The sequence below is a fragment of the Phodopus roborovskii genome, unplaced genomic scaffold, assembly GCF_943737965.1.
Source record: "Phodopus roborovskii unplaced genomic scaffold, PHOROB, whole genome shotgun sequence".
In the NCBI taxonomy this organism is placed as follows: domain Eukaryota; kingdom Metazoa; phylum Chordata; class Mammalia; order Rodentia; family Cricetidae; genus Phodopus; species Phodopus roborovskii.
This window is the reverse complement of record NW_026125342.1, coordinates 75,858-91,482: the sequence shown is the minus strand read 5'-3', so window position 1 is coordinate 91,482 and position 15,625 is coordinate 75,858. Positions and strand designations below refer to the sequence as shown.

Genomic DNA, 15,625 nt, shown 5'->3' with positions numbered 1-15,625 from the left:
ACTAACTAAGACATCAATAAATGCCAATGAGACTCATAAAATTAAAACTGTACAAATTTGGAAGCTATAATTCAGAACACCTAATTTATTGAATTTTTGGTGGGAATATAAAAGGCAACAACCTTTTTGGAATGTGGTTTCTTATAAAACCAAGCATATTAATTCATAAAGAAATCAAACTTCCATGTGCACATGAAAAGCTCATAGCAATTACATTTCTAACTGTCAAAAACTAGAATTACAATGTTTCCCAACAGATGGACAGTTAATCAATTTAGCACCTCTATACCAAAAGGAATATAATAAAAAGGGGAAAAAAGTACTGAAACACATACAATTTGAATGGCTTCAAAAAATTATACCAACTAAAGATAACTGATATCAAAAAAGGCATAAAATATATGATCCAATTTATATAGTTTTTTTTTTTTATGAGATGCAACTGTAGCAATACAGAACAGATTAACAAGAGTTTGGGATTAAGGAAGTAGGCAGGAAAGAAAGTATCTGTGCTGTTGAGGTGATGGATCACAGGTTAAAAGTGCTTGCTGCTCTTCCCAAACACTGGAGTTGATTCCCAGCACTCATGTTAGGTGGATCACAATCATCTACAGGTCTTGGGAATCTAGCTTCCAAGAATATCTACATACATGTGCACACATGCAAAAATTTTTAAGCGCAAATAAAGTAGTCTACCACTCGCCTACCATGTATAAGGCCCAAGTCAATTCCCAGCACCTCCAAAAGCAAAACAAAAAAATCCTTGTAACAGAACTACTTAGAATTTTGACTGGTGATTTTGGACAAATTTGTAATAAATACATGTAAAACTGGTGATCTCTGTACATAACAGATTAAATCTGTGAATGTAAGTTTTCTAGTTGTAATATTATTGTACTAGTTAATCAAAATATTATAATCACTGGACACTGGGTAAAGGGTGGATAAGTTCTCTCAACATTTATAACAACTGCAATAAAATCTACCGTTATCTCAGAATAAAAAGTTATTCTTTCTTAAGAAATAAAAAGATCATCTTCTACTTTATTTCATTTCTGTGATTCCTAGAGTTATATATTAGAATAAAATAAAATTTATCAAGTCTTATACTAATAATAATTCATCTTCAGTAAGAATGTGATAGTAATGTGATAATAAATATAAAAGTACTTTGGGAAATATAAAGTAGCCTTTAGAGTATTATAGAATAGTGGATGGAGGCACACTGTTCAGATGCACCTTAATAGAGTCATGGTAAGTTCAGAGCAAAAGTACAGCTGAATAGTGTAAGTGAGTCTCCCCTGCAATGCCGCTATAGTTTTAACATGGATGGTTCCCAATCTACGCTACTAGTGGGATGTGGCAGTAATGTTACAAGGTGAGGCCTTGTGAGGTGTTAGGTCATTGGGAGTAAGCATTTGAAGGCAGGTATGTGGATAATACAAAATCTTTTTTTTTTTTTTTTTTTTTTTTTTGTAAGTCTAGTCCCATAAGACTAATGGCAATAATGCCATTGTCTTAGTCAGTGTTCTACTGCTGTTAAGAGAACGATGACTAGAGCAACTCTTAAAAAGGAAAGCATTCAATTGGGGTTTGCTTATAGTTTCTGAGGTTTAGTTCATTATAAGCACAGTAGCAAATAGACAGACATGGTTCTACATCCAGATCTGCAGGCAGCAGGAAGAGAGATACAACCACTGGGCCTGGCCGGAGCTTCTGACACAAGGCCACACCTCCTAGTCCTTCCAACAACTCCCTGGTGACCAAGCATCTGAATCAACGAACCTGTGGGGATGGTTCTTACTGAAGCCACCACAGACCTCAAATGGATTAGCAATGTTCTGCCCTAAAATGAGTTGTTTCACCTATAGATGCATCCCACGTAAGTTTTGTCTCACCTGGCCAGTTCTTTAATTAAGTTAGCAATGCGTCTTTTGTCTTCAAGACATAAATCTTTCAGTGATGCACTCTTCATTCCTCCCTTGCAGAAATTCTAGAATAAAACATCTTCTGGTTATTATTATTTTTTTTGCTAAAAACAATATCCAAGTACTTTCTTTTTGAGAAATTTATGAAATTAAAGATGGAAAGTGAAATTTCTTAGAAATTAATTATCTAGTTGATCACTATCCATATTTTTCACTTAAACCTACTATGAATTCCAAATACGCTAGGGAACAGATAACAAACCAGACAACATCATGGAATATACAGAGAATGCACACACAGACAGAACTAAAAGATAGGCCTGCTAAGTACTAGAGAACATTTACCTTTCCGCTGGTGAATGCTAGGGTAACAATGGAAGAGAGTGGAAATCTCTGACACTGTAGTTCCAAGACTGTTTAAGATACATGAAGGCTGGAGAGGAGACACTAGCTGTTGGGCTTCAAAAAATTGACAATTCTGAAGGGCCAGATCTAAGAAGTGGAATTTATCTCTAGTGTTTATCACATGCCAAAAATATAGTCATTTTTACCACTTACTCTATCTCATTTCCACAGCAGTACAGTCAGGCTGGCATTGTTTGAGTTGGTCACTAAGAGTACACAAATTGCTCAGGGTTATAGCAGCTACATAACAGGATGGGGCGCCAAACTGGGTTCCAGGCTGCACCCTGAAGCACTACGCTACTCTTCTTCTGTAGTACTGTGGGTTCTCTCCAGTATGGTAACGACTTCAGAGGCATAGTAAAAGTCAGGAAAGTCAAGAAGTCACAAGAGAACCCTAGTTAATACAAATCTTGATGTATATATAGTTAGTCATGATGTAGATGCTGGGATTTGAAACAGGGTCCCCTGAAAGAGCAGTCAGTGCTAAAATGCTGACACATCTTTCCAGTTAAGTCTCTCAGTTAAAATGACTGAATAAGTGGTGACATGTTAGTTAGTTAGTTAGCCAGGAGCAAGCCAGCAAATGGCATTCCTCCATGGATTCTGCTTGACATTTCTGCTTAAGTTCCTGTTCTGTCTTCCCTCTTGGACTATGACCTGGAAGTGTGTGCTAAATAAACAATTTTTTCCCCAAGTTACTTTTGGTCGGTGTTTCATCACAGCTACATAATAAAACTGAAAACTGTGCCAGTGGAACAACATGACAGCTGAAAGAAGTATAATTAGCTAGTGGCTTTCATTTATGGCCTTTCTGGGTGCACAGCAGTGCTAATACCAACACAAACACTGCAACTTGCCATTTCTATACCTCACGCCATCAATATAGACATTTTGTTCTGGGGTTCACCACCAAATCCTGTTCACTACCAGACAATCATCAGTAATCGATACCAAAAATGTCTCCAAAATTATACATTAGGAATTGTGAAACTTTTTCTGCAACTAGCCTGACAGTAAATGTTTGGGGGTATTTGTGTGATTCCCAAAGGCTGTCACAGACAATACCTCAAAAAATGAGCATTCCTGGGAAGGGGAAAAAAAAAAAAAAAAAAGGATTTACAAAACAAGCTGCTGTGTAGCTGCTTCCTCCAAAATGAAGCCCTGTTTTTGAGGGATGGAAGATGCCTAAGTCTCAGGATTCCACAGAAACTTCCAAGGTTCAGAAAGGGCAACTCAGAAAGCTATATCACTCCCCAAAATTCTAAAACCAGGACACAGTTTCTGAGGAGAGGGTTGCTGCCTTCAAGTTGAGCTGGGACCTCCAAGGTATAACTTCTCTGAAATGTCACCCATAGTAGGGTAGATCTTGGTGATGTAGCTGCCTTGAAGTCACTCATGTTCATATAAGTAATCCTAGCAAATTCACTGATTCACCAAGCTAGACTGGGATGAAATAATTTAGTCTGTTGTCAGTGTCTTGTCTGGGATGATAGAAGATTGATCAGTTCTCCCCAGAAAAAGTCACACAGCATAAGCAGAAGGAAGATTCTGCCCATGAACCACAGATTACAAACACTAATATCAACTTTGATTGAGGAAAGAAAATTTAACAATAGCAGAATTACAAGAAAGTGAATTTTATTTGAAATATTGTGATTAAACAAACAGAAAAAGACATGTGTCAAAGGAATGTACAGATACCATTATGAAGACAAAGAAAAGGGCAAAACTAACCACTGGCCTATAAAAAACAAGAACTGTCGGCAGGAAAGGCAGGTCAGGGGACAAACAATGTTAGTATTGTAAGAGTTAGGGTCATTGGAGTCACATAAAAACCAGGCAGGCAATGGTGGCCACCTCTTACCCCAGCAGTTGGGAAGCAAAATCAGAGGATCCCCTATGAAAAACAGCTAGCTAGGCTAGCTGGATTTGGCCATCTCTGGGTACAACATGATGCCCTGCCTCAATAAATGAAGTAGAGAAAAACTGAGAAAGAAACTTAATGTCAAGTTCAGGCTCCATACACATCAATACGCACACATAGACAGATATAATACATACAAAATATAAAAAACATATAAAGAAAGAAAAGCAAGAGTTTTGCTGCAATCCCAGTACTTGGGGGATGGGAGAATGCGGGGGGGGGGGGGGGGGCAAGGAAAGCATGAGGTGAAGGCCACACTCAGTTACATAGTAAATTCAAGGCCTACCTGGTATATGTAAGACACTGATTCAAAAAAAAAGACAAAAAACAAAACAAAACTTTGTTTTTCTAGAACAAAAAAAAATTAATAAAACGTGTTTTCTAAGTGAGTCATAATAATGCAATTTTCCTTATATAAGCTTTACTAATATAAAAGTATCAGCCATCAACTAATAAATTTTGAAAAATAAAAACATAAAGGATACTTAACAATAAAAATAGTGAATTTGACGTACTAATGAATGCCAGAAAAAGGAAACATGTAAAATGTAAATCTTTTGAGACACAGTAGATAATACATATTCTTAGCTAAGGCTTAGAACACATCTATACATTTTGAAGCAAAACTCTCAAGAAGTCCAGATATTTTACACTGATACTTAGCACTATCAAGGGCCACAAAAATTTCTGTGTCTTCTACAGATACAAACATAACGTCTTTTAAAGGACTTTGTTTTTATTATATCAATAAAGGACTGTCTTTATTGATCAGTATGTATAAAACCTAACAAGCCAGGGAGACAGCTCAGTCAGTAAAGTGCCTGTTACTCGAGCATGAATGAGGACCTGAGTTCAAATGAGCACATAGTAGCACTTGTCTGTAACTGTACAACTAGAGGAGGTGCAAAGGACAGAGACAGGTGAATCCCTCCTAGACCCTGACCAGGCTGAGCTTGAGTTCAATAAGAGGCCTGTGTTACAAACAAAAGATGCCCCTCTTCCACTGCCCCCCCACCAAAAAAAAAAAAAAAAAAAAACCCAGCAAAGTAGGATGGTAGAAGAGTAGATGATGAGGAAGGTACCTAACTAACTTCTGGCTTCACACATGTACACACACACGTGTGTACCCACAACCACCTCCACCCCCTCCCCTGCAGGAACACACACACACACACAAACAAACAAATAAAAAAAGATCACTGACCTGTTCAGCTACCGAATCTCCTGCACCCTTTAAAGACTCCATGGTGATGGAAGCATCAGCCACCCTGCAAGTCTTAACTTTAACATCAACTTTTGGATTTATCAACTTGAGTCTTGATCTTGTATTTCCTTCTGAGGAGAGTCCTAAGAATGTTCATTTAAAAAGACTTCAATATTTGATCTTAATCTTTTCAGCTTCCCCATACTCCCCATTAACCCTCTCTTGGTATCCTGAACTTTATGGGACCTGATGAGAAATACTTTATTAAATTTTAATTTAAAACCTGTGAGTCTGCTTGTGTGTGTGTGTGTGTGTGTGTGTGTGTGTGTGTGTGTGTGTGTGCATGTGTGCACACGCTGGCATGAGTACAAATACATAAAGGTTATTTTAAAGAAAATTCAATAATTCAGTTAGATGAAATACTATGAACATTTGTAGATCATATTAAAAACAATAAATTACAATACACTGAGATGACATTAAACATCCAAGAATCAGCAGGTTTTCACCCTGAGTACCTTCAATGATTCTGTTTGACTATTCATCCAACTGAACAATTGGTAAACATACAGACTCATTTATTTAACCTGGATCAATTTTTCATATTTTCTTTTGAGGTGTGATATGTAAACTTTCAAAAAGAATCTCTTCTCTTTAATAAATGAAGTACCTTATAAATCATAAATGCTGACTCACTGAGGCAGACTCTAAGAAGAGCCAACATTTCAAATCATAAGAGGATATAGTCAAATATTCAAAAATATTTGCATTTTAATTTGTTTTTTAAAAATTATGTTTAAATTTATGTTAAATGAACTGTTCTATATCCAATTGCACATACAAGACTACCCCAATGTTTAACTTTCTCCTTACAAGAAACAATGGAAGCTTCAAGAACTTTAACATAGATGGCATACCTGGAACATAAACTACTGATTGCTCTTCATCAGAAACTGTGGACCACATGAAGGAAAATACTAAAAAAACATCATGAGATACCCGTGTATATATGTAATAAATTATCATCTCTTCTGATGTGAGAATTTATAACTTAAAAAGAAAACTAGAAAAATGAGCATTTTATAGAAGTTCAACTTTAAATAGTCATAACCTTGTGTTTAGAGAAAATATTAGAAGCCAGGTAGTCCATGAACCTTTCCCTCACACTTGTTCTCAAATAGACTACTTTTGTGATATTATGTTGCTTTCCTTTTGCAAAAAAAAAAGAGTTACACACCATGGAGAAGCTGAAAGTTATTTTAGGCACAAAGAACAATATAATTCCAAGACAGGCATTAGCTTTGAAGCTCAAAAAAATCTCAGATGGCACCCACTGCCTGAGCTACTGGGTGGTTTCTCACAGCCTTCTACAACACATGTGCTATCTATCACAACTTTAAGATTTGGGTTGGTAGGCTAGGTATGTTGGTACAGACCTATAATCCCAGTACTTAGGGGAAGAAGGCAGAAGATTAAGAGATCAAAGCCAGTCTCTACTACATGAAACCCTGTCTCAAAGAAATAAATACCTACAAAAAGATGTTGGCTGATAATACGCACCCATAAGTTTTCAATTTCTTCAAACACTGTGAATGAGTTTTGACCATATTGGAGAACTGGAATTACTGTTCCTTGGAAGCCAATTCTAAATTCATCAATAACCAATCTGAAAATAGCTCTATGAAGTAAAATGGTATGGTCTCCTGAGCCACAGAAACCATTCTTTTACCTTATATCCTCTATGACTAACACAGAGCTTTTTCTACACAGCAGGCACTCAATAAATGTGTGATTTCTGAAATGTACTTGAAAATAAACAAACAAGAAAAATAATCCAAGACAAGGGTACAAAATATGTAATTAAAAGCAGTGCTTTTAATTACAGATAGATGCAGGGTGGCTCCAAGAACGTCCTGGAAAAAAACGTTATATTTTCTAGATCATCCACCAAAAGCCTACTCACAACTGGGAGGGAAAAGCCCCTACTCAGCTTCCTAAGTTCAAACGAATGTTTCTCCCCTTCTCCTCCTCATTCAATCCTGACACACACACTTCTACCAGTCTTACTCTCAGCTGATGATTTGTTTCCTGTTTCCTTAAGAACTCACACTGTAAAGACCTTCCCCATCTTCCCTTCTTGCTACAGAAGTGTTCATGCCCTGAAAGGCAATGGAGTCCTTACACATAAACACACACACACACACACACACACACACACACACACACACACACACAATTTTCTCCTAAGGGTATCGCTGCTATTAAGTGTTCCTATTAGCATTAAAGATGTACTACTACTTTTTTACTCTTTTCAGAAAAGACAAAGAAATTCCTTAACCCTGCATCCCCTCCAACTACTGCCCTTCTTTCCCCTTTTACAGACATCTCATAAGCGACATTCCACTGTCTCTAATTCCTCCTGTGCTAATCAGTCATGAACCTATCCAATCAGGCTTTGATTCTATTAACTCAATAAACTTATCAATTAATTCATAGACTTCTTTGGATTTGCTCTATCAATAGCATTTTATATAAATGACCACTCATTAAAATTTCAGTGTGATATACTACACTCACAAATTTCCTCTACTTTTGTAATAATCCCTGCTCCTCCCCCCTTCAATTTCTCCATTCTTTGTCACTTTGGAGAATCCCAGGGCTCCTGATTTAGAGGGATTTTATACTTTTCTTTATTCTACTGGTGATCTTATTCAATTCTCCTGTCTTAAGTGCTATCAGTGACTTAATTTTGCCAAATATTCTTTACCTCAAGCATATCTGCTAAATTTAACACTACATAAAAGAGATTCATTTTTGAGTTAATCGTGTATCCTGCTAATTTGCTGAATGTGTTTATCAGCTGTAGGAGTTCCCTGGTAGTTTTTTGGGGTCACTTATATAAACTATCATATCATCTGCAAATAGTGACAGTTTGTCTTCTTCCTTTCCAATCTGTATTCTCTTGATCTCCTTTTGTTGTCTTATTGCTCTAGCTAGAACTTCAAGTACAATATTGAAGAGATATGGAGAGAGTGGGCAGCCTTGTCTTGTTCCTGAGTTTAGAGGAATTGCACTGAGTTTCTCTCCATTTAGTTTGTTAAACCATCTGTGCATCCCTGGGATGAAGCCTACTTGGTCATGGTGGATGATTTCTCTGATGTTTTCTAGGATTTGCCAGTATTTTATTGAATATTTTTACATCAATGTTCTTGAGGGGTGTTGGTCTGTAGTTCTCTTTCTTAGTTGTGTCTTTGTGTGGCTTGGGTGCCAAGGTAATTGTAGCCTCCTAAAAAGAGTTTGGTAATGAACCTTCTGATTCTATTGTGTGGAACAATTTGAGCAGTATTGGTAGCTCTTCTTTGAATTCCTGGTAGAATTCTGCACTGAAAAAATCTGTAGTCCTACTATATATGGACAATAAAGTGGCTGAGAAAGAAATCAGAGAAACATAACCTTTTACAATAGCCACAAACATAAAGTATCTTGGGGTAATGCTTACCAAACAAGTGAAAGACCTATATAGCAAGAACTTTGTGTCTTTAAAGAAAGAAATTAAAGAAGGTAACAGAAAATGGAAAGATCTCCCGTGTCCTTGGATGGGTAGGATCAACATAGTAAAAATAGCAATCTCGCCTAAAGCAATCTACAGATTCAATGCAATCCCCATTAAAATCCTAGCACAATTCTTTACTGACCTTGAAAGGATAATACTCAACTTTATATGGAAAAATAAAAGATCCAGGATAGCCAAAACAACCATGTACAATAAAGGAACTTCAGGAGGCATCACCATCCCCGACTTCAAGCTCTATTATAGAGCTATAGTCCTGACAACAGCTTGGTATTGGCACAGAAATAGACAGGTAGACCAATAGAATTGCATCAAAAATCCAGATATTAACCGTCACACCTACCAACACCTGATTTTGGACAAAATAGCTAAAAGTATACAATGGGGAGAGGAAAGCATCTTCAACAAATGGTGCTGGCACAACTGGATGGTGTGTAGAAGACTGTAGAGAGACCCATGTCTATCACCATGCACAAAACTTAATTCCAAATGGATCAAAGACCTCAACATAAATCCAGCCACACTGAACCTCTTAGAAGAGAAAGTGGGAGGTACCCTTGAACAAACTGGTATAGGAGACTGCTTCCTGATAACACTAGCAGCACAGATACTGAGATCAACAATTAATAAATGGGACATCCTTCAACTGACAAGCTTCTGTAAGGCAAAGGACACAGTTGACAAAACCAAACCACAGCCCACAAACTGGGAAAACATCTTCACCTACCCCACATCTGACAGAGGGCTTATCTCCAAAATATAAAAGAACTCAAGAAACTAGTCAACAAAACACCAAATATCCCTATTAAAAAGTGGGGTACAGAGCTGAAAAGATAATTCCTACTAGAGGAATCCAAAATGGCTGAAAGCCATTTAAGAAAGTGCTCAATATCCTTAGCTATCAGGGAAATGCAAATCAAAACAACTCTGAGATACCATCTTACTCCTGTCAGAATGGCTAAAATTAGAAACACCAATGACAGCTTAGGCTGGAGAGGATATAGAGAAAGGGGAACACTCCTCCACTGTTGGTGGGAGTGCAAACTTGTACAGCCATTTTGGAGATCAGTATGGCTGTTCCTCAGGAAAATGGGAATCAGTCTACCACAGGGCCCAACAATTCCATTCTTAGGCATATACCCAAATGATCCACATCCATCAACAATGACATCTGTTCAACTATGTTCATAGCAGCAGTTTTTGTAATAGCAAGAACCTGGAAGCAACCTAGATGTCCCTCAACTGAAAAATGGATAAAGAAGATGTGGCACATTTACACACACTACTCTGTGGAAAAAACAACGGAATCTTGAAATTCTCAGGCAAATGGATAGAACTTGAAGAATCCATCCTGAGTGAAGTAACCCATCATAAAAAGCCTTCAAGGACTGAGAAATCTCTCAATCACATTTATTTAATCATTTATGTGAAGCAGTGAAAATCTTTCATTCACTAATGTGCAAAGAATACAAGATCATAGGTGCATACTATTTGGCTTTTTTCTAGTGGAAATTTTATTCTGGAGTGGTTGGCAAATAGTCATCAATATGACTGAAAGAAATTGAGATCCAAAGGCCAAATGGTTCATAACTATTATATTTTTCAACAAATAGCAACAATGTACATTTAATACAGCTGTATGCCCTATGGAGATTTAGACTGAAATTATCAGAGGCTGGGTGTTAGCTGGTCATTAGATGGAGTAGGTTGAGGAAAAAGGCAATACCAGTAATTTTGCAATTCTTTTTTTATATATGAATTTCTACAGAACCTAATTACCATCACATTTTCCCATACAATTTCAATTCCTCATCATTAGTGGGTAGATCTGAATATTTTACACTATCCAATGCATGAGAAAGTATAAAACATAGGGAATATATTATTACTTCTATTACAAATTGTGAGTGTTAATGACTACATAAATAAGTAAAAGGTTGCTAACAACAAGAGCAAAGGTTTGGGCCACACATTGTTAATTTATTCAGTCCTAATGAAACAGACTGTCATTTCCTCTATTGAATATCAGAAAAATACCATTAGCTGTTATAAGCAAATAACTCTGTTTTCTAAGGAAAAGACTGATCCCAATTTCCCGACTTCCTAATTCAGTACAGTGGTTCTGGTGCATATATTTGCTTTTCAACTCTAATAGGTAAAGGGAAGAAAAGTAAATTGCTTTGAGAATGCACTGGTCTGCTTTCTTCTACAGTACATGAGGTAATTTCATTTGCTCTGCCCCACCTATCAGAGACAAGCAGTAATTCTGTGTAGTAAATGCACAACACTAAACACACAGCAACAGAATGCAGAAGTATTCCTGTCTGCACACAGGAAACTCGAACTTAAGTAACTTAATAAAGGAAACTGGTAATACAATTTTCTAAGTTTCACTGCGAGCTAAGAAGAATAGAATGTCCAGAATGATTCTTCCAAAGGTAACAGTAATGCCTAAAACAATGTCATCACCACATCTAGCAAAGCACCTGGCCTCTTTTCAGGCACTCGGGAACACTGATTTCATTTCCTCTCCAGTAATGCCCCTCTAGCAAGGAAGTACATAACCAAGATAAAAGGTTAGGATGCATGAGCTAACCTAATCCTAGAAATGATCCACTGTGAAATCTCATCAGTTACTGAACCGGGAATTCGAACTACTGCGTGACTAGAAAGCTCCACGGCTTCCCAAGCAAAAACCATCTCCAAATTTCAATTTCCAACAAGGGTGGCTCACAATTTAGTAAGTCAATGTTCTTTCCAGGCACTTCCTCTCGTATGCCCTAACTAGCACCAGCAAAACTCGTCCCAGTGAAACCTATACCTCTAATAAAGCCACACTAGAAGACACAGCATCACTAAAGGACCAAGAGGCAAATGAAATTACCCCTGATTTGCCCCTAGTGACAAGAGAAAAAGACTCCTTGCCCAGCTAGCAAAGTGTGTCCACCCACATTTGCTGTCCCTAGCACCACAAATCTACTTCTCATCCTCAGCCTGCCAGTGATCTCCTGGCAAGGATTGGCAGAGGAGCTTTTCCAGCCTTGCCCGAGTCGTCCCCATTAAAGGCTCCTTTTTGCAGAACCCACGGTCAAAGAGGACGGGTTTTCTCACGATCCAGAATTCCCACCTAGTGACGACTCGTCGCCAGGCGCGGGGGGCAACAAGCTCGAAGTGGAAAGGCCCGTCCCTGGCCCGGGGTCCGCGCCGGGCTTCTCGGGCCCACTGAAAGCCTCGCGCCCCCACCCTCGGCACCCAGGAGGGCGCGGCGCCCCCTAGCAGCGGGGCAAAGGATACAGTCGCGGCTCCAGAACGCAGAGCCCGGCAGGGAGGGGCCCGCCGCACCCGCCATCTTGAAACAACCGCCACTCCAGGCGTCGCGCCGGGGCTGCCACGCCCCGGCCGCCACGCTCAGTCCCCATTGGCCGCTCGGCGCAGAGGCCCGCCCCCGCTTGCGCCTCTGGCCCTGGCGAGGGGAGAGGCTCCCGGCCGAGGCGAGGCGGGGTCGCGGCGATGTGAGCTGAGGCCCAGGCCAGGGTCGCGGGAACGAGCGCCTGGCGGAACTGCTGCTGCCAGAGCCGCCCGGGCCGCCCATCCTCTCCTGGCGGAGCCCTCAGGCACCGAAAACTACAACTCCCGGCATGCCGTGAGCCCGACGGCCGCAGAGCTGAGGCGGGGTCGGGCACGTCAGCCGGCAAGCCGGCTCTCCTCGGCGGCCCCGGTCACTGTGGCCGCCGGGGCGCGCGGTGTGGGGACGCGTGCTATGGAGGAGACGCCGCCCCCACTGCAAGCCGGTGGCAAGCCGCACCTAGAGAAGCTGACCCTGGGCGTCACTCGCATCCTGGGTGAGTGGGGTGGGAAGGACAATGGCTGGGAAGGAAGGGCGAGGGTGGAGGGCTGGGCGCTGGGTGGACTGCGCGGAGCTGGACCAGACTGCAGGGGCATCGCTGTTGCAAATTCGCAGAGGAGGAGGAGGGGGGTAAAGGGGGTCTCTGATCAGGCCCGAAAGTGTGTGCTGAGAGTTCGGGAAGGTCGCCTCCCTCCTGCAAGGAGGAACACAGGGAGGCGCCTGGCAACCTGGGGGACGTGTCTCCCAGGAAGCTGTGTCCCTGAAATGCAAGCCCTGCCAGGGGTCGCACGGTGAACTGAGGTTAAGGGTGCTGCCCGTGTCCCAAGGCAGCCACTGCGCAGAGCTTCAGTGTACAGCACCGAGCCCGCAGCGCTGAAGGAGTTGAGAGCTGTTCTTGTCATTCGACGTTGGTTAACTAACCACCGCAAAGTTAGACGCTGGGGCTACAGCTGTCAAAGAAACGGAGTGTGAAACAAACAGACACCTTAGCTCCCTAGCCGCCCAACACAAATCAGTACTATTTCACTGACTAATCAGAGGTAGCAGAGACCGAGAGGTGCTTGGCTTTCTGAGAAGGTTAAGAAGACTCGTGACCCAGAGAAGATTCTAGATTTTCTAAGGTAAAGGGAGGGGTCAGGGTAAAGCTGCCTAAGCAGGTTGAGAAAGTGTGCTGGAAATGCTTGCTTTCTTCTTACAACTGTGAAGGGATTAAAATTTCTCTATGGTGACCCGCACCATTCTCTGTTGGCATCTTCACTGCTTCGACCATTGTGGACATCTTGCTGTTGAGGCTATGACTTTAAAGACACTAAGCTTGTTCCTACTTATCGCCATTTTCAGTTTGCCTGGCCTGCTTCCCCCTGGAATTGTCTCCCTTTCACCATTCAGTTTTCTGATCAAATGAGTATTATCTCTGATAAGTTTTACCCAGATAATAGTTACAATTACACCTTCCATCTTGCTCTCTTAACTCCCGTCTTCATTGTAGCAGCAGCTATTAGCATAGCACTATGTTCAATTGTATGCTTATTTGGCCATTTTTTATAATAGAAATCTGAGACTTGGCTTGATTTATCCTAGGAATTTGTGATTTGTTTAATATGTAGAAAAACGAATGTAATAGAATGTTAGTAGAATAAAGAATAACACCTATATGGTTGCCAAAAAGGTACTTGACAAAATCCAGCATCCTTTGGGGAAAGGATTATATGTTATAAATATATGAACAAATGGAAACTGGAGCTATGGAAGTTAAGGAAATTCTGTGGAAGTTTTCTAGAGTTCTCTCACTGAAACCAAACAGGGCCTCTAATGCAGAAACTGACAAATTAATGCTAAAGTTAATATTTAAATATAAGAGACCAGGAATAACCAAAGCAGTATTGTAATAGAAGAACAGAGTTACTCTTAGTCATTCTTTTTTTCTTTGAAAATCTACTACATTGGGGATGACTAGTAATGGAGATAGTAATGGTAATGATTATGTACCAATGTGAATAGTTATGCCACTGATCTCTACACTTACATGTGATAAGAAAGATAAATTTCCTATAACATGTAACTGCAATAAGGATTATATACTACAAAAATTGTAGTAAATTTTTTTAAAGAGGTACTGGCATAAAAATAAAAAATACAAATTGATGGTATAGAATTGAATCTCCAAAAATAACTGTGATGTTTAAAGTTCACTGATACATACTTTTTAACTATGGATGTGAAAACCATTCAATAGGGAAAATACATTCCACAAATAATTCTTATAACAACTTGATGTCCTCATTTAAAATCTGGCTCAAGGAAGCAGGAAGAAAGTGTAATTTCCTCCAGAGCTAGAATTACATTTATGAGCTGCCATGTGGGTGTTAGGAGTGAAACATGGGTCCTCTGGAAGAACAGCCAATGTTCTTAACTGCTGGCCCATCACTCCCCCTTAGTTTAGTTTTTAAGTGATTAGAAATAGTGAATAAATTTTTAAATATAATACAGGAAAGAAAGGGATAAATAGTTTATAAAAATTAAAAATGTATACAGGGTTGCAGTGGCGCACACCTTTAATCCTGGCACTCAGGATGAGAGGCAGGCAGTTCTCTGTGAGTTTCAGAATAGTCTTCAAAGCTACACAGAGGAAACCTATCTTGAAAAACTAAATAAAATAAAATAAAATGAATGTGTTTTTGTGGATACCATCAAGTGACAATACAACCTTAAAATAGGATATTTGTTAATCATAATATGAAAAGAGATTATAAAGTTCTATTATAAAGAACTCTAGAAATTCAACAATTAAAGAAAATCTAAATTAAGAGGGTCCTATTTGATTCAGTCCCCTTCAACCCCCTTATCCATCTCTCTTTAACTGGGGCTTACACCCATGCCTGTTTTCTTTATGAACAGAAGGAAGATTACTGTGAAAAGTGGCCAGAAACTTAAAAGAGGTGACCCATATTGGCACTGCAACTACTGTGGGACAAATCTGGGCCATCCTCCATCCTAATTGCATATCAACTACTGAATAACACTCTGCTTGGCCAATTTGGAGAATGCTAGTTGTTTGTCCATCCCAAGTCAGCTTCACCCATTGGACTACTAGTCTCTGTCATCTTTCTCTCATTAACTCCTCTGAGCCAAATACCACTACCACTCCTTACCCCTCCCCCAATGATAGACTGTTTTAACTTGTTGGGGACATATTTTATGAACACACTGAAACCCTCAGACTGTAATAATACTTTGACTCTGAGCA

At 39.7% G+C, this 15,625-nt stretch overlaps 2 protein-coding genes across 2 annotated transcripts in view; one reads left to right on the top strand and one right to left on the bottom strand.

Annotated features, from left to right (window-relative positions):
* The window catches only part of LOC127214289 (protein hinderin-like), a 35,624-nt gene extending 23,000 nt beyond the window's left edge, over positions 1-12,624 (bottom strand). Inside the window, exons 1-4 of the mRNA XM_051174688.1 lie at positions 12,327-12,624; positions 6,379-6,414; positions 5,462-5,604; positions 1,899-1,993 (exon numbers count right to left, since the gene is read on the bottom strand). Of these exons, the coding sequence (XP_051030645.1) occupies positions 1,899-1,993; positions 5,462-5,604; positions 6,379-6,414; positions 12,327-12,624 (572 nt within the window). The remainder of the gene's footprint in view (positions 1-1,898; positions 1,994-5,461; positions 5,605-6,378; positions 6,415-12,326) is intronic.
* Positions 12,625-12,730: 106 nt separating this feature from the next.
* LOC127214280 (tubulin polyglutamylase complex subunit 2) overlaps positions 12,731-15,625 on the top strand; it is a 29,611-nt gene continuing 26,716 nt past the window's right edge. The window contains exon 1 of the mRNA XM_051174682.1: positions 12,731-12,874. Coding sequence (XP_051030639.1) covers positions 12,793-12,874 — 82 coding nt within the window. The 5' untranslated portion in view covers positions 12,731-12,792. The remainder of the gene's footprint in view (positions 12,875-15,625) is intronic.